The sequence below is a fragment of the Pseudonaja textilis genome, chromosome 3, assembly GCF_049901715.1.
Source record: "Pseudonaja textilis isolate UNSWEBS1 chromosome 3, rPseTex1.2, whole genome shotgun sequence".
NCBI classification, from domain to species: Eukaryota; Metazoa; Chordata; class Lepidosauria; order Squamata; family Elapidae; genus Pseudonaja; species Pseudonaja textilis.
This window is the reverse complement of record NC_141992.1, coordinates 21,973,257-21,992,224: the sequence shown is the minus strand read 5'-3', so window position 1 is coordinate 21,992,224 and position 18,968 is coordinate 21,973,257. Positions and strand designations below refer to the sequence as shown.

Sequence of the window (18,968 nt, the reverse complement as noted above, 5' to 3'; positions counted from 1 at the left end):
AGAGTATATTCATGAACTGGAATAGAGCTTGGTAACAAGGTCAGCAACGAAAAGGCATAGCAACTAAGTCAGCCAATGAGGGCTGTTTTTGGAAACTGAAACTAGAAGTTGCCTAGGCTGGAAACTGAAACTAGAAGTAGCTTAGGCTTGGCTCTATGTTAAGCTCCACAACTATGTGTTGAGCTCTGAGTCTGTCTATTAAAGATAAAACTAAACTTGCTTGCTTGCTTGCTGAAGACTGGAGCTCTGCTCTGAACTTGCAACATGTTTCTGTTTGAATTTGCTCCATGTTGGAGAAATCTACAACTGGTTTGTAAAATCTTAGTATGTTTATAAAGACTTTAAATGAAGCATCAGCCATCTGTGTTTATTTTTCTGGCACTGAATTATTGCTGCAAAACCCTCAATAGAACTTTTGTCCTAACATTGGGGGAGGCCTAAGAAAACCAGCCAGAATATAATTCCGTTAGATCGCTGCTAGCTAGGCACTTGCCCTAGGCACGAAAGCCAGCTGGTGACTTCTCTCTCAGCCAACCTACCTCACGGGGTTGTTGTTTTTGGAGAAAATAGAAGGAGGAAGCAGTATTAGGTATGTTTGTTGCCTTATTTATAAAAATAATGAGGACAGGATAAAAAAAATATCTAATAATAAATAGTGTTTGCGTACTGCATCCATTATTATCTGTGATTTGGTTTTTTTCTGTCTTTCTTTACTGGTGGCTTACAATATCATGGAAAGTTTGCCAACTGTAACTTATTCAATAAAGTACAGTTGAAAAACTTTGCATGATATGTGGAAGTGTTAATACTTATTTTATACATTTCTTATATGTAACAACCAGAGCGTAATCAGAGGATAGGTCTGGAAGCAGTGTAATATTTGTGATACTGCAGTAGAGAAGAATGAACATAGTGGGTGAGGTGGGGGCTTTCTATACAAAGTGAACCAGCAGAGGGCAAAGATAATTCTACAATTTCTTTTACCTGTTCAGTTATTTTTTTGTGTTGGGAATTTTCCCACGGAGAAAGGGCAGTTTCCAATCATACAGTTCAATTGTGTTGAAGCAGTTACCTTCACCGTGTGATGATATGTGTTTGTATGAGAGGTAACACTTTTTTCTGTATACCTATGGTTGGGACTAATATTAAGATGCTGACAACATGGAACTTGTTATACCCTTTGATTTTAATAGGATTATTGGTGATTTAAAAGGGTTTTGCGAGGCACATGCTGATCTTTAGCAGGAAGACTAGAATTAAAATGCTTTACTGCTAGTTTTAGTAGCAGTTCTGAATAAAGACAGTTCTGAATACAGATCATCTGCATTTTCTTAAAGGAGACTCTGTGAGTGGGGCAAAGAAACTGTAGGAATCTGAGAGTTAAATGTCATGATTTAAAATTACAAATAACAATACATCCTTTCAGAGGTTCCCTTACTACATTCTGAAAGTGTTCTTTGCAAATCTCAGAGTAGGGATGAGATGAAATGTGAGAAAGATGGTAGCAGAAAGATCTTGAAGTGGTAGCAGAAGATCTTGAAAGTTAGATGAAACATAGTGAACTTTTTCCATTTAACCTGAAAGCAGGGGATACAGCTTTTACTCTGATTGGGTTCTGACACTGTAATACACTGATTGCTGATTAGGTATATGACACCATATAATCACATGCATAAGCCCCAATCGGTCATGCAGCCCAAACCTCAATAGTCCAGATCAGCAGTGGGATTCAAATTTTTTTTACTACCGGTTCTATGGGCGTGGCTTGGTGGGCATGGCAGGAAATCCCCATTCCCTCCCCACTTTGGGGGAAGGTTACTGCAAAATCCCATTCCCTCCCCACCCCACTAACCTGCTTTCCAGCTCTGTTCTCCTGTGCAGGGCAACCAAAGAAGACCCAGCCAATCATCTGGGACTCAGGAAGCAGAGAATAGATGGGGGCAGAGCCAGTCAGAGGTGGTATTTGCCGGTTCTCTGAACCACTCAAAATTTCCACTACCGGTTCTCCAGAACTGGTCAGAACCTGCTGAATACCACCTCTGAACCAGATTATAATCAATATCTGCAACTCTGGCCTATTGTTGATTAGCTCAATTTAATTCTCATCTGGGGTTCTCTACACCTGAACTAATAGCTAATTCATGGTTAACAGCTACTATTAAGGGTGCAGGAATAGTTACAAACAGGATAAGATAATACTTTTATTTTAAAAAAAAAAGTTAAATGATACTAAAAAGATTGTTGGGGTGCCTAGTGTATACAGCAAGGGAAACAGAGACAATGATCAGACTGGTTAACTTGACTGGCTGAGTACCAAATGGAAAGTTAGTTTCCTACTATAATATAAACTAAGTCTACAATAATGGTTCCATAAATAATTCCATTATATCTTATGCAGGGGTGCTTTTCCTGCCCAAGACAGTTCTCATTTCAAGGTCACCTTAGAAGGGGGATGTGACTGGAATTTGGGGGAATTTTCTCTCAAACTTTGCCAGCCCTGAATTTGAAAGACATTGCACCCAGGCACATACTGCAGTCTTCCTCTCGGTGATGATATCCACATGTTTACCAAGATAAAAAGACTGGATACAACATGGAGGCAGCTAAAGGGAAGTATCTGATATTCGCTATGCTTTAAGTAAGTAAAGCAAATCAAAGAGACAGGAGATCCAGTGATGACAGTGGTAAATATTTAACTGACACTTAAGGAATTAAATAGCTCAGGGCTAGATGAATGACACGTTACTAACCGAAAATGGGGGTGCTATCCAAAACGTCTTGGCTGAGTATCTCACAAATTGGCCTGTTTGCTAATCGTCTGTTTCTAAATAGTTTTTCCATTTCAGCTTGAACTGCTGCCATGACTGGAGGATGTTTCAAAAGAAACAGGAGAAGCCAAAAAACTGCTGGACCAGCATTGCTCTAAAAATGAAAAGAAACAACAAAGGAATCAGACAGAATTTAATGCCAAAGAACACATATAGAACTTTATCACAAAGCAGCAAAATCGGATCCAATTTTAAATATCCTTTCAGTTAAAATCAACGGAGTCTGTTTCACCTTCAAGAAAGAAAGTTCCATATTAAGCAGTTTGATAAATGAACAACAGGGTGGCCTTAGATTAGATTTCTGGTGCCAGAAAGTCCAGTTGCCTCTTGAAAAAGCACCTTTGGGACAACCATGACCGGGATGACTGAGAATCTCTATAGACGTTTAGAAAACCAGCATTTTATTACTAAGACTTGGCTGGGTCTTGAAATGGGGGTTTTCCTTTCTGAAATTTGCCCAGTTGTGTTTCAATGTGGCATCAACCAAAACTCTGGGGTAGGGGAAGATTTATGACAATCGTTACCAGGGAATCTTTTGTGACTTCAAGGGGTCTGCCCCACAGATCCCTGGCCGTGAGATTCAGTTCATTAGGTTGGGCTCTAAGGATCATTTGCTGTTGTATCAACTTCCATGCTGCATAGCAACTTCCCTGCCTGAGCTCTTTGACTCCATTTTTCAGGTTAGGCATTGAGGTCTCCAGACGTATGGCTCTAAAGTTAATCTCCCTGGAGTGGAAAGAGTTAAACAGTACTTACAGAATGCTAATTTACCTCAGATACCTAAAGAGATTGAAACAATGTTAGAAAACAATATAAGGATGATGGAGTTAACTGAAGCACTCAAGAAGCAAAATAATGGAAAGGGAACAGGCCCAGATAGACTTCCGGCAGAAATTTACAAAACATTACAAGAATTGTTGAATCTTCCATTGCTAGAAGTTATGAATGAAGTTATGTTAAAGAAGAAGATACCTAAATCATGGTCAGAAGCCTATATTACACTTATCCCAAAAGAGGAGGCCGATCTATTACAAATTAAGAACTATAGACCTATTTCTCTACTAAATGCAGATTATAAAATCTTTGTTTCAATATTGGCAGAAAGGCTTAAAAAATATTTAAATAATTTTATTCATCCTGATCAAAATGGATTTCTGCCAAAGAGACAAATTAAAGATAATATGATAGTAATCTTGGACACCTTGGAATACTATGAGGCACATCCTGAAAAACAAATGGCTCTGATATTTCTAGATCACAGAAGGCATTTGATAATGTGAATTGGCGATTCATGTTATTACTGTTGGAACCGATGGGCTTTGCTAAAAAATTTATTTAAGCAATAGAAGCTATATACTACAAGCAAATGGCAAAGGTAATGATAGAGGGAGAACTGACAGACTCTATCAGTATAAGAAAAGGAACAAGACAAGGGTGCCCACTATCACCTTTGTTGTTTGTGTTAACTTTGGAAGTGCTAAACAGAAATCTTAGAGATGAAAAGAATATAAAAGGAATGAAAATCAAAAAGGAAGAATTTAAGCTGCAAGCATTTGCAGATGATCTGGTTTTCATCTTAGAAGACCCTCTAGAAACAGCACCAAAATTGATAGAAAAGATAGAGACATATGGAAAGGTGGCTGGTTTGAAAATAAATAAAGATAAGACAAAGATCTTGACAAAGAATATACTATTAAGACAAAAGGAAGAACTGGCAGACCTATTGAAAATTCAGGTCACGAATAAGATCAAGTACTTGGGGATATATTTGACAGCAAGATGTAGTACACTAAAAGAGAATAATTATATCAAACTTAAACAGCAGATAGCGCTAGATCTGGCAAAATGGGAAAATTTACAACTGTCACTAATAGGGAGAATTTCAACAATCAAGATGAATATATTACCCAGAATTTTATATTTGTTTCAAACAATTCCAATTAGGCTCGGAAAAGATTACTTTGAAGATTTAAATAAAATTGTCTTGAAATATATATGGCAAGGTAAGAAAGTGAGAATAAAGTTAAAATTTTTGCAAGATGCTAGAATTAGAGGAGGATTTGGTTTGCCTAATTGGGAGTTGTATTATCAAGCTACAAATCTGATGTGGGTTAAGGAAAGGATAACACTAAGAAATATTAGATTGTTGACATTAGAAGGACATGATTTGTTGTTGGGGTGGCATGCTTTTTTATGGTATAAAGGAACTAAAACACAGGGGTATTTTAGAAGACATTATATACAGGAGTCTCTGTGGTTAAACTGGGAGAAGATTAAAAGACAATGTTATTTGAAAATTCCAGTCTGGCTATCGACTATTGAAGCATTTTCTTATCCTGTAATATACAAAAAGGAAGAAACAGTTAGATATGGTGAAATATTGAATGAAAAGGGTGAACTCAAATCTATACAAAAACTAGAGGAACAAGGTATAAAGATGAATTGGTTTTCATATGCGCAAATACATTCAAGGTATGATAAAGATTCTAAAATGGAAGGTTTCTATGATAAATTGACTGATTTAGATAAGATTTTGACAGGTACTGATGAAAAGGTGATTAAAAAATTGTATGGATATTTATTAGAAATTAAATTAGAAGAAGAACAAGTTAAAGAAACTATGATTGCTTGGGGGAAGAATTTTGGATATGGGATTGATTTAGAGAAATGGTAAAAATTGTGGTCTCAAAATTATAAAATGACAATGTCAACAGCATATAAAGAAAATTTGTATAAGATATTTTACAGGTGGCATTTTCCCCCGACAAGAATAGCAAGAATGTTCAAGAATAAATCCAAAAAATGTTGGAAATGTCATCAGACACCTGGCTCATATTACCATATGTGATGGACTTGTGCGGATGCTAAAAAATACTGGACTAAAATCCACATGTGGTTGGAAAAAATGACAAAAAACGTATAAACTTGAAACCAGAGATATTTTTATTGGGAATTTTACCTTAAATATATAGTAAAGACTTGAAATATCTGATTGTAAATGTATTAACAGCGGCTAGGATTGTATTTGCCAAAAACTGGAAAAATGAGAAAATACCACCACAGGAGGAAATCATTAAGAAAATATTGGAATGTGCTGAAATGAGTAGATTGACATTTGAAATTAGAGAACAAGAGGATAAACAATTTTATAAAATTTGGGATCTATTCTATCAATGGTTAGACAATAAAATACAGTAATGAAATATGTAGACTTTTAGAAAATAATAAATATATAAAGATGTACTTCCTATTATATCTACAAAATGATTTTAAGATAGATTTGGGATGATAATATGAACTGTTATAAAACAAACTAAGTAAATTATGATTATCTTGTAAAACATGAATGAATAAAAGTATAGTCAAATGATTGATTAATAATGATACTAAGATATTTAATTTTTGATTGAAAATATGAGATTATATGCAATGTAATTGTAATTGAAGACTATGAAATGGAAGCACAAAACAATTTGTAAACCAACCGGCACACTGTATGTACACATATGGAAGATGGCTTGATGTTTTTATGTTTTGTTTGTTTATGTTTGTTTTTAAAAACCAATAAAAACTTTTTTTAAAAAAAAGGTAATCTCCCTGGCGTCTGAGTGGCTTTGACGGCTTCCAATGGCTTCCAATGACAGCCTTGGGCCTATCCCAGGTCATCCAGAGCCTGACTCAGCACAGTGGTCACATTCTAGATTTGGTGTTCCTGTTGGAGCAGCGGCAATATGATCCAAAATGGCGGGAGCTAACCCTACCCTCTTTGTTGTGGTTGGATCATATTCTGTTTTCTTGGGATTCTCCAATGCCATGACCTACCACAGAGAGGTTGGACCATCTGAAATCTGGGTTGCTACTTGCAATAAGGGGGTGGCTGAGATCTTCGATCAGATTATGCCCATGCAACCTCTCCCTTCTCAGGAATCCCAGTACTCCCCACGATTTGAGGTAGACCTAAGATTTATACAGAGATTAAAGGGCTTTGCAAATTATCACCTGCACTTTAACAGCAAATTTTAACCCACTGGCCTTTAAATATTTAGATGAAAAACCCTGGTCTGGAAACCTTTCAAAAAGCTAACAGAGGTCTTGTTCTACTCAGCCCATCCTGCAATATCCTGACCCCACTTGGCCATTTTGTAATAGACACTAGTACTTCTGGTTTTTGCAGTAAGACATTTTGCTATAAGATGCAGCGAAAACACAGAGCTCAGCATTTATTTCTCAAGAAAATTAAACCACTATACTATCCAGGATGAGGACTGCAAAGGTAGCCTTTGAAATTTAGAGGCATTTAATAGGAGGAGAAATGCTGGGGAAATCTGAACATAATAACTGGAATACCTGCAAACTCTTCATTAGCTAAATCAGTGACAGTTCTAGTGGTCTTTGTTTTTTCTCCTGGATTAGTTTTGAAATGGTTTATATTCCTAGCCTTTAGGAAAAAATGTACAAATATTTTGGCCTGGAAATTGGAATAATAATGGAAGTGCTCTCCTTAAGAATTTTGCATTGTGACACCTCCAGTCCATTAATAAACTGGGCTGAACAGGAGTTCTGAATGTGAACCCCCAGGTTATATAAAAACTCAGAATATTCCTAATGTCCATTTTTCCTAAGAACTTGTATTCCTACTATTCTTCATTACTAAGACTGCTGTTATATTTCCCTGGTAATTTAAAAAAGTAATATGACAGCTCATTTTGGACACTAACATCTTTCTTGTGGTCCTGAGATACTTCTAGTGGCCACAATTAAGAACAAAAGTTAAAAAAAAAATCTTGCACAGTCTATCATCATGCCAAGGGCAGAAGCTGAGTTTACCTCTCTCATTATAAACCTGTCTAGCTATTAAAACCTGCAGATTTCACGAAGATGTTTCTACTGTTGGAATCATTATTCGAAGGAGCTGCATTTGGTTTTCATGTTCTCACTTTTTTCAAAATCTGTATCTTGCCATTTCCCCCTCCTAAAGAATGATGGTAAAATAGCAGAGACCAAAATACTTGATTTTCCAATTTTCAATTTGTATCACTTTTCAATCTTATCCACTTAGGTCTATCTTCTAGACATTCAATAACATTCTAATGGCGACCTATGTGAGAGCCTATGTATGCTATTTAGAGGTTGTTATTTATAATATTGGTCATCCTTATGTTCATAAGATCTTTTCTCAGTACAGAAGAAAATGAGACTACCAGAAAGTTGGTTAACGTCCCTTCTGGTCTATGACATGTTTGTTTCATTGCTTGGGTTAGTCATTTTGTTATTGGTATTGTTATATGCTTTTTGTTTGTTTTATTTTTAATTTGTTACCTTATAAAGAAGATGGTAGTATAAAAATTAATAAAAAACAAACAGATTGGAGTCAGGTGATCCGTGTAAATAAATAAATAGACAAGCAAGCAAGCTGACTAGATAGCTTTAAGCAGTGCAATATGGAGACTTGGTTCTTGGGAACAACTCTGTGTTCCCAACCACTGCCATTCCTTCCCACCACTGCATCTCACGGGAATGCTCTTATTTCAGTCTCTGAGAAACAGAAAACAGGAAGCCCCAGCACTTCCTATGCTTGCTTATTAAAATTGCTTGCTTATTAAAATTGAGGTGATTAAGTGAAATGCAATACAGCACTATGGTTGATCGCAAGTACATCAAGAGTACATCAAATCCAATAGAGAGAAGTGCAAAGAATAAATAATATATGCTGATTTTTGGAAGGCTGAGATGCAAGATTTTGTTCTTGCTTGGGTTTTTTTTTTTAGGATGGCTGTTCTTCTAATTAAAGTGCAGCCATTAAAAGTGGGGTGGAAGTGAGAGAATCAAAGTGCATCCAGGGCTTTTAATTATTAAATGTGGTGACCAAAATGGATTTATTCATGTTGTATGGAGGAAAAGTCTCTCTTGCCACCTTGAAAGCTGCATTCTAAAAATTCTTATTTCAATGTATAAGAGCCAAAGCATGGAGTGTCTTTGGGAGCAGATTCACTAACACAAGTCAGGATAATTATGAGAGGGACAGGAATTCAAATATTTTAGAGCAGGGCTTCCAATTATATGCTGGGAAACAAAGGGACCTCTTGGAAAACAATTAGTAATAGTCTGGTCAGAACCAATACCTTAAATTAAATCTTGGTACTTGTACTATTAGGTTAGTACCTCTACACACTCTGGAGCAGCTTTTCAGTTCTTTCAGAGAGATCTCCCCATCCTGTTTGGAACGCAAAAGCCTAAAGCTGATCTCCGCATGAAATGTTTGTGCTCTATCTCTTGGTTTTGTTTGCTTCCATAAAGGTGATCCTGCATGCCAGATCTCAGGATACTTTGAGTTAAAGCATCTCCCTAAGTGAAGGTTGGAGAATCTGTGCCTCTCCAGATGTAGAAGAAATACAATCTTTTAATTTTTGATAGCTGAGAACTGTGACTTCATGGCCTGGATCACTTGGAATCCAATACTAAGTCCCTGGCTCCCTTACGCTCAAAGGATTGCTCAAATTACTTTGGTAATATGCTCTAAAACAGGGGTCTCCAACCTTGGCAACTTTAAGAGTTATGAACTTCAACTCCCAGAATTCCTCAGCCCACTTTGCTTAAAGCAGCGGTCCCCAAACTTGGCAACTTTAAGATTTGTGGACTTCAAGTCCCTGAATTCTCCAGCCAGCTGGCTAAAGAATTCTGGGACTTGAAGTCCACAAGTCTTAAAGTTGCCAAGGTTGGAGACCTGTTCTAGAACACAGGTCTAGGTCATTGGAACTTTGAAGGACATCTCTGGAGCTTACACTACAAAAAGGGGCTTAGGTGGCTAAATTAAATATTAACAACATTACTCATAATAAACATATGTTTTTGCAAATGTACCTCCAGCAATTTACATCTCCTCAGTTTTCAGTTGATTTACAAGTTTAAAATGAATTTAGAAACATACAAGCAAAATATTGTAAAAAAATTTCTCTGCCTATTTTTTTCCTTTGTGCCTTTGAATACTGGTGACTACAGGAGTCTGCAGTTTTCTTGGCAAGATTTTGGAAGTGGTTTGCCACTGCCTCCTTCCTAGGCCTAAATGAAATGACTGGCCCAAGGTCACCCAGTTGGCTTTGTTTTTAAAGACAGACTAGAACTCATGTCTTCCTGTTTCTAGGTTAGTGCCCTAACCTCTGTAACAAACTGGGTCTCTGTTCCTACATATGCTCTCGCATATAGACACAAGAGAAGATGGCAAGATAAGAAGGGAATGAAAAATATTATTGATGGTACTGCTGGGGATATGAGGTGGACCTGGCCTTTCAGATACTGCAGTTTAAACCCATGTGCTAAAGAACAAGAAACAGATCTTTCTATTTGACTCAGAAATCTCACCTGTCCTTTTTAAAAACATTGAGATGGCAAGCACAGTACTTTTTATTATTTTTAGCTGTGCCAAAAAGGAGGTCTACCCACTGAACTATTGTGTATGCTCTTGGTATGCAGGGTTCCTAGGAGTAAAATTCACATTTGTCACTATAAAAATATAAATCATCTTATAAAACATCAGAGTACTTATCCATTTAACTCCATATTTTTAACTGCCCCTTTAAGATTTCATTCAAGGGTTTCTCTCCTGTTAGCTAGTCAATAACTTTTCTAACTAGAGTCATAAAGATATAAAGAACTGCAGCTGGGAAGTTTTATATGTGACAGTATTCTACTTTTGATAAATGACTTCTCTTCCATTATGATTATAATACTATTAACATTATTATAACCAGTTTATTTTCAATCTTTCTTCCTAATGGGGAAATAAGCCAACTTACTGTTCATCCAATTTACTGTACATATCCTGTCTCTACACTGCATCCTCCCTTTCAACTATAGCTCCTGTTCAGAGAGTTAGATCTGATCTAACTCTGCTGTGCTTCAACTTTATCATCTGCAGCATGCAGGCTTCCTTTCTAGCTGAGACATGGGTTAAAAAACAACCTGCCCAGCCTGTTTTACATGAATTAGAGCAGTGTTTTTCAAACTTGGCAACTTTAAGATGCGTGGACTTCAGCTCACAGAATTCCCAGTCAGTTTGCTGGCTAGGGAATTCTAGGAGTTGAAGACTTCCTATCTTAAAATTTCCAAGTTTGAAAAAACACTGAATTAGAGCCTCTCTCATTATAATCTGCTGTGTTCAACGTTTCTAAAACTGAGCGTAGAAAATAGGAGTGAGCTGACTGTTTGAAGCCAAACACTAAAACAAAAAAAATGCAATTATTGCTATAGAAACTCACATATTTTCTGAGTTTACTTATGTACCATGTGGCAGTCAAAGGAAGGAAGGAAGGAAGGAAGGATGGATTATAAGTGTGAGGGAGGGTCTTGGGGAAATCCTGCCCTAGCACTTGGCCATTACAGGTGCTCCCAAACAGAAGTCCCATGTCACGTCTCCCCATGACCATACCCTCAGCCACGCCCCATGCCCCCCCCAGCCCTCCGAAGTCAAGCCCAACCCTGATGTGGCCCTCAATTAAATTGAGTTTGACACCCCTGATGTAAGAAACTTGAGATTGAGAAACCATAGAGGATGAAATACAGACAGTAAATTGCATATTTACCTGAGTACTCCAGAGTTGCAGCACCATGGCTCTAGTTTGCATATCTTCATTCACACCAAGATCTACCAAGTGTTCCTTATAGATGGTCAACCAAACACTTTGGTTTGCTCTGCTGTTCAGTTTTTCCATAGAAAAAAAGTTCCAGAGATCCTTCCTGATGTTGTAAAAGTTCTGTTTTTCCACTGAACAGAGAAGCACCAGAGATATAAATATAGATGGCAGGTGGTTACTATTGGGGCCTTCCTCCAATAAAATTAGAAGGCCTATCTTATTTTATCCTGAGAACAACCATGTAAAGTTAGCATTCCCAATTTTTATTACATATTTTATGAAAACAAATTTATGATCTCTCTCTCACTCCCTCTCTTTTTCCCTCCCTCCATCTCTCTTTCGAAAGTAGCTTTCCATCATGCTACCAGGTAAATTTCATGGGTGAACAAGAATTTGATCCTCAAAGCCAAACATTATGTCTGAATGTTTAGCTCAGTTCACTCAGGATGTATTTATTTTCAGGTCTTGTATACCTTAATTACTTGCACATCTAGCAGGTATCAGGCTGAGAAAGACTTTTCTATGGATTAGCTCAGGGATCAAGAACTCAGAGGAAGAAAGAGAGAAAAGGGAGGGATGGAGGGTTAAGCAGGCAAGCTGTATGTGATTAGTGAGGCAGGTGCTGTTGCTTATCAACCTGGAACCACAGGTAGAAGGCATAGTGGCATCTACACAGTCTCTCACAGACATTCATTAACAGAACTGGTGCATACACACGTTTATTTTTTTCACTCTCTATAAGCTGTACTCCTCACCCCAATTGTGCTATGGGAAGCACAATTATTTGTACAGGATGTTTTCTGTGTTTGTTTAACAAGGTGCTCTGTGTGTGTGTGTGCGAGAGAGAGAGAGAGTGGGGGGAGGGGAGAGAGATTGTGAGGACAGTAGACAAGTCCCTGCAGTTTTCTTGGCAAGATTTCCGAAGTGGGTTGCCATTGCTTGCTTTGTAGAGCTGAGACAGAGGGACTGACAGTTGGTTTTGTGCCTAAAGCAGGTCTAGAATTTCCCACCTCCTAGTTTCTAGCCCAGAGGTCTCCAACCTTGGAAACTTTAAGACTTGTGGACTTCAACTCCTGGAATTCTCCAGCCAGCTTCAGTTGCCAAGTTTGGGGGGCCCTCTTCTAGCCTGATGCTTCATCAATCTAGTTCTCATTGAGGCATATCTACTTAGAAGTAATTTCAACTTCTCAGAAATTAGAGGTATAGGAGTCCAGCCTCAATTATACTAGTCTCAAGATGGCCAATCTCAGCTTTTTGAACAGTGTGCACTCTGCTATCCAACAAGGTATATGCTAACTGGAAGACTAGACTAGACTTCCAATTCCCTTCAACTCTATTATTCTCTAGTTTATATTCTAGTTCTCATTAGGTATTTTTCAGCTTTAAGGGTGAAACAAATTGCAGGTTAGTCTTAGCCAACTATGGGTGCAGGTCCCGAGGACCTTCAAATGATCACCATGCAGGGGAAATGGTGGCAAGCCATAATACATTAGGTTCTGTGTTTCAGTCATTTTTACAGCTGTCAATGACAGAATCATTTTAAGGTGTTTATTGTATCACAACGTGATGATAGATGCTTGATGATGAAAAGGTACATCACGATTATCCTACTCGCGAGTATTTTTTTCTTTGAAACACTTTTACTAATTTAAACACTGGCAAGAAAAAGAGTTCTGCTTATTTTGTAAGCTTGGACTGAAAACACTGACAGAATCGTTATAAAATTATCCTATTATCTCATCTGCAAAAAAAACGAGGAAAGCTGGATGGACCCTACCCATTTCAACAGCCTGTAATAAAAAGGATCTAAAAGGTTGCACAATGGCTCCATCTACTGTTTGCAAATTTCCTTTTCCAATAGTGGCATTTAAAAGATGTAGTTGTTTACTACTCTTCCAGGAAGAAACAGTTTCACCAACAATAATAAGATTACTAACATTACCTCTTTTATGAGGTTGCATTTATTCTATTAATTAATCACATTTACTCAGTAGTTTTATAGGGTTTTTTTTTGCTTGTTTTGTTCCAGGGAAAATCTCTTTAATAGAGAAGTAGCAACTACGGTATTCCTATTAAAATACTACGTATAGTGTAAATATAAACATGATTTAAACATGGAAACTATACTTTATCTATCTATCTATCTATCTATCTATCTATCTATCTATCTATCTATCTATCTATCTATCTATCTATCTATCCATCTATCCATCTATCCATCTACCTATCTACCCACCCATCCTTCCATCTCAACTACCTTTGAACATGGGGGTGAGGTTTGGTTGGATTAATACCATGTTCTTCCAAAGGCAGATGTGTCCCACTAAGAAATTGATAATCTGTAGCAAAAAAACCCCGTTCATCTTTTGAAATAGGTTTCAAAATGATCATATCACTTAACTTTCCATTACATTTATTTCTATATAATATGATTTTGGAGGCTACAATTATCTTCTGAAGTGAACTATGAACTATCTGTCAATCAACCAACACATTATTGTTATTTTAAGCTACCAATACATTATTTTAAATATATATTTTTGTCCTACCTTTATTATTTTTATGAATAACTTAACCCTGTGAGATGGGTTGCACTGAGAATGATTTGCCCTTGATTACCAAATGGCTTTCATGCCTAAAGTGGGATTAAAACTCAGAGTCTCCTGGTTTCCAATTGTCTTAATTAATAGTCAGCACTTGCTCATAATTAGCTATTAATATTTTTTTTCTGCACATACCACTCTAAAAACTAAATATTCAATGTAATTAAATTATAGTTACATTTAAATAAGAAGTGCAAACACACTGCAGATATTAGTGTAGCTTGATTCTAAGAAGTAAATTCACTTTAGTCTAAGTTTCAAAGCATTGGAATTTTAAAAATGATATTTCTTTACCAATGACACCTACCTACACTTAATGTTGACCGGGCTGCTTTCATCAAAAATCGGTCTAATTTATAATATGCATTATAAACTTCCATTGAATGATCTCGATCTTTAGCTTGACAGTTAACATCTTCATAATCCTTGCTTTCATTTCCATACAATGTCAGGAATCCAGCTCTGCAGAGTTAGGAAGGGATTAAAACAATTATTTTAAAATGCCATTATACAATAGATTGTAAATGTCACATATCTTAGGAATAGATAAAGTAAATCCCTGACATTCTATACCATTTCTTTTGTATAAAGATGATATTTTTCTCCTCTATTATAAACGTTTCATCCTCTATTCTTGGCTTCTCCAGTCTGGTATCTTTCAGATGTGTTGGAATTACAACACAATGCTAAACAAGCTCCTCTGTTGAAAACATAGCCAGCCACCTTATCAACTAAGTGTAAATCTCTCTTTCTTCTCTCTCAATTCGAGTGCAGTTCTTGAAACTATAGCAGGGGCACCCAATCCCTGGGCCGTGGACTGATACCGGTCTGTGGCCTGTTAGGAACCAGGCTGCACAGCTAGAAGTGAGCAGCAGGCATGTGAAACTGTGCATGCACTGGATAATAGGTTGTTTGCTCCTCCCCACACCTCCTTGGTCAGTGGAAAAATTACCTTGCACAAAATCGGTGTCAAAAAGGTTGGGGACCACTGAGTTAGGTAGGGTTTCTAACATACAGGTAGGATTTCTAACCATAGAGGTAGGGTTTCTAATTATAGAGGTGGGGCTCCTAACCATAGAGGTCATGTTTCTAACCATAGAGGTAGAGTTTCTAACCATGGAGGTAGGGTTTCTAATTATAGAAGTGGGGCTCCTAACCATAGAGGTCGTGTTTCTAACCACAGAAGTTGAGTTTCTAACCACAGAAGTAGGGTTTCTGCAGGGTCCAATCTAGGTCGGTCATTGGGACCAGAGATTTTGTCTTCTCAGCCTTTGGACTCGTGCTGGAGCCCATCTTCATGGAACTTCTCTCTAGACCTGAAGATGGGCTCCAGCACGAATCTGAAAGCTTGGAAGACAAAACCTCTGGTCCCAGTGACTGACCTAGATTGGACCCTGCAGCGTTATCCAGGGACACATATGTTCATCTTCATTCATAGGGTTTCTGTCCTAAAGCCCTTAGCCAGATATTATTTGGCTCACTTAATGAAGCACTTCCTCTGGCAAAAGGAGGAGTGCTGTGTTTACTTGTCAACATTTATTCTTTTGAAAACTGTTGAGACTCCAAATAGTAGGAGACTCAGCATGGTTGAACAATTGTACCCTAAGAATGTATGTCAATGATTCTACATCATTACATCAAGAGGCATACAAGTCTCTTGGCTTTGGGTTATTCAACACATTTATAAAAGATTTAATCAAGGTTTAGAAAATATCAAGTTTGCAAAATATCAAATATCTAGCTAGGAAACAGAAAAATGAATTTCAAAACAAGCACAAAGTTTTTCATTTAGATAGAAAACAGCATATAGTAGTATGATATCCATACTACTTAGTACTACTACTAGCTAGTAGTACTTGCAAAAAAGTTCTGAATGAAATGAATCTGGTAGATATCTGGAGAAAATTAAATCCCCAAAAAGAACAGTTTACTTATTATTCTAACCCACATAAAATTTGGACAAGAATAGATATGGCTTGGATAAACGGTGAATTATTTAATGAAATCAAAAATAGCGAAATCTTACCAAATGATTGGGCTGACCACAACCCAATTCAAATAACCTGGAGGGGTAGAAGAAAACCAAAGAAAAGATGGACTTTTAACACTCATTTAATAAAAGAAGAAGAATATACTAATAAATTGAAAGAAGAACTGAACTTCTTCTTAAAGGAAAATAATAATGATCTAACTTCGAAACAAAATATATGGGACACATTAAAAGCATATATAAGAGGTATAACAATCTCTTACAATGCTATGAGAAATAAAAGAAAGTATGCCCAACAAAGTAACTTACAACAAGAAATTAAGGATTTAGAAACCCAATTACAAAAGAACCCCAAAACCAAAGAATACAGAACCAGTTATTAACAACTAAACATAAACTAAATTTACTGGAACAAGAAAAATTGGAGATTAGTCTGAAAATGACTAAACAAATCTACTTTGAGCATGCAAACAAGCCAGGAGATGGTTAGCCCACAAACTTAAGAAAACGAAAGAAAAAGATTGATACACCAATTAATGGATGAGGGGGCAATATGCAAGAGGAGATAGAGAAGAAAAAAAGAGATCACTTCTAATTACTTTGGGAAATTATACAAAAAAGAAGAAGTCTCTGAGGATAAAATAATGAAATACCTGGAGGAAGCGAATGACAAAGCAATTGGAGAGGAAGAGGTAGAATTATTAAACCAAAATATAACATGGTCCGAACTGAAGTCAGCAATAGAGAAGCAAAGTAACAATAAAGCACCAGGACCAGACGGGATACCGGTAGAACTTTACAAAATTATCATAGAACAAATTGGACCACTGATGCTGGATGTATTTAATGAGGTACTGTTAGCAGCCAAGATGCCGGACTCGTGGAGGGGAGCCTTAATTTCGCTGATCCCGAAGGAGGACCTTGATCATAGACTTATTAATAATTATAGACCAATTTCGCTCCTGAATGCAGATTATAAATTATTCTCTTCTATAATAGCCAATAGATTAAAACAGGTTTTAAATACTTATATCCATGAAGATCAAAACGGATTTCTCCCATTTCGACAAATTAAGAATAATTTAAGAACAGTGATAGACATTTCAGAATACTATGAAGCCCACCCAGAAAAACAATTTGCATTTATGTTCTTGGATGCTGAAAAAGCATTCGACAACTTAAATTGGCATTTCTTAATTCAAAAATATATAATATGAATCTTGGCACCAGATTTGAAAATGTCATCACTACAATTTACCACACTCAACAGGCAAACATTCTAATAAATGGGGAACAAACTGGCCCGATAAAAATAGAAAAAGGGGTAAGACAGGGTTGCCCTCTCTCCCCTCTGCTTTTCATATTCGCTCTAGAATCTCTTCTGACGTACATTAGGCAAAATTTGAGAATTAGAGGTTTGAGGATCAAATCAGAAGAATATAAAGTACAGGCTTTCGCAGATGATTTGGTTTTTTTTCTGGAGGAGCCCATAGAAAAAGGACACAACTTATTAGAAGAACTAGAACGATTTGGAGAAGTTGCGGATTTAAAATAAACAGGGGAAAAACAAAATTAATGACTAAAAATTTAACAGGAGACCAGAATAAAGAGCTAGAGACAACAATGGGAATACAAGTGACAAAAAAAATTAAATACTTAGGAATTTGGCTAACTCCACAAAGCAAATCGTTAAAAGAAAACAATTATGATAAACTTCTCCAACAAACTAAGAAAGACTTAGATTTTTGGAGCAATTTACAACTTTCCTTATTGGGCAGGATTGCTTTGATTAAGATGAATATTCTGCCAAAATTTCTATATTTATTCCAGACAATACCAATTAAACTAAATAAAAAAATTTTTACGGAACTAAACAAGATAACATTGAATTTCATTTGGCAGGGGAAAAAGCTAGGATTAACGTAAAAGCCCTACAAGATTTGAAAAGCAGAGGAGGGTTAGCCTTGCCAAACTGGGAAATATATCATACGGCAGCCACCCTCCTATGGATAAAGGATTGGGTGAACCTAACCAACAAAAGAACACTAGTATTAGAAGGCCACGATATGTGCAGAAAGGATGGCATGCCTTTCTGTGGGAATCTGGGAAACCCAGGCAATCATATTTCCATAGGCATCTTATCAGGGACTCTTTATTAACTAATTGGAAAAAAGTACGTAAAAAGATTTATTTAAAAATACCGATTTGGATATCCCCAATGGAAGCGATAGTACACCCTAATAATTTGGATATAACCAAAATGATTAAGTACGAAAATTTATTAGACCCACAAGGAAAATTGGAAACACGACAAGAACTGCAAGAGCGAGGATCTATAATTGATCAGTGGGTGTACCTACAAATTCATAGTAAATACAAACAAGACATTAAGGAATTCGGAATCTACAATAAATTACAGACCCTAGACAAAATTCTACTAGGACCAAGTAAAAAAATATATCTAAATTTTACAAATATTTATTAGAAACAGAACTAGAACAAGAAATTGTCAAGGGAAATATGATTGCGTGGAGCAGAAATGTGGGTCGGAGCATTACCCTAGCAGAATGGGAAAAGATCTGGAACAGGAACATTAAGATCACAAAATCAGCAGCTTATAAAGAAAACTTATATAAAATGTTTTATAGATGGCACCTGCCCCTTCGAGATTGGCGAAGATGCACCCCAACACGAGCCCCAAGTGTTGGAAATGTCAACACATAGAAGGTACCTTCTTTCACATGTGGTGGTCATGCAAGGAAACCCAGAAGTATTGGCAAAAATTAGGCACTGGCTAGAGGAAATAACCATGGAACAAATTGAGTACAAACCAGAGTCCTTCCTTCTAGGAATTTTTGATAAACAAATATCCAAAAAGTCAAAGTATATTACAATCCACATCTTAACGCGCCAGACT

General features: G+C 36.8%; 1 protein-coding gene across 2 annotated transcripts in view; it reads right to left on the bottom strand.

The window, feature by feature from the left end:
- Window positions 1-18,968, bottom strand: part of PTGIS (prostaglandin I2 synthase) — a 55,817-nt gene that overhangs the window by 10,696 nt on the left and 26,153 nt on the right. For both annotated transcript variants that reach the window (XM_026697499.2, XM_087929005.1), the window contains exons 5-7: window positions 14,369-14,523; window positions 11,408-11,589; window positions 2,751-2,922 (exon numbers count right to left, since the gene is read on the bottom strand). In XM_026697499.2, coding sequence (XP_026553284.1) covers window positions 2,751-2,922; window positions 11,408-11,589; window positions 14,369-14,523 — 509 coding nt within the window. The remainder of the gene's footprint in view (window positions 1-2,750; window positions 2,923-11,407; window positions 11,590-14,368; window positions 14,524-18,968) is intronic.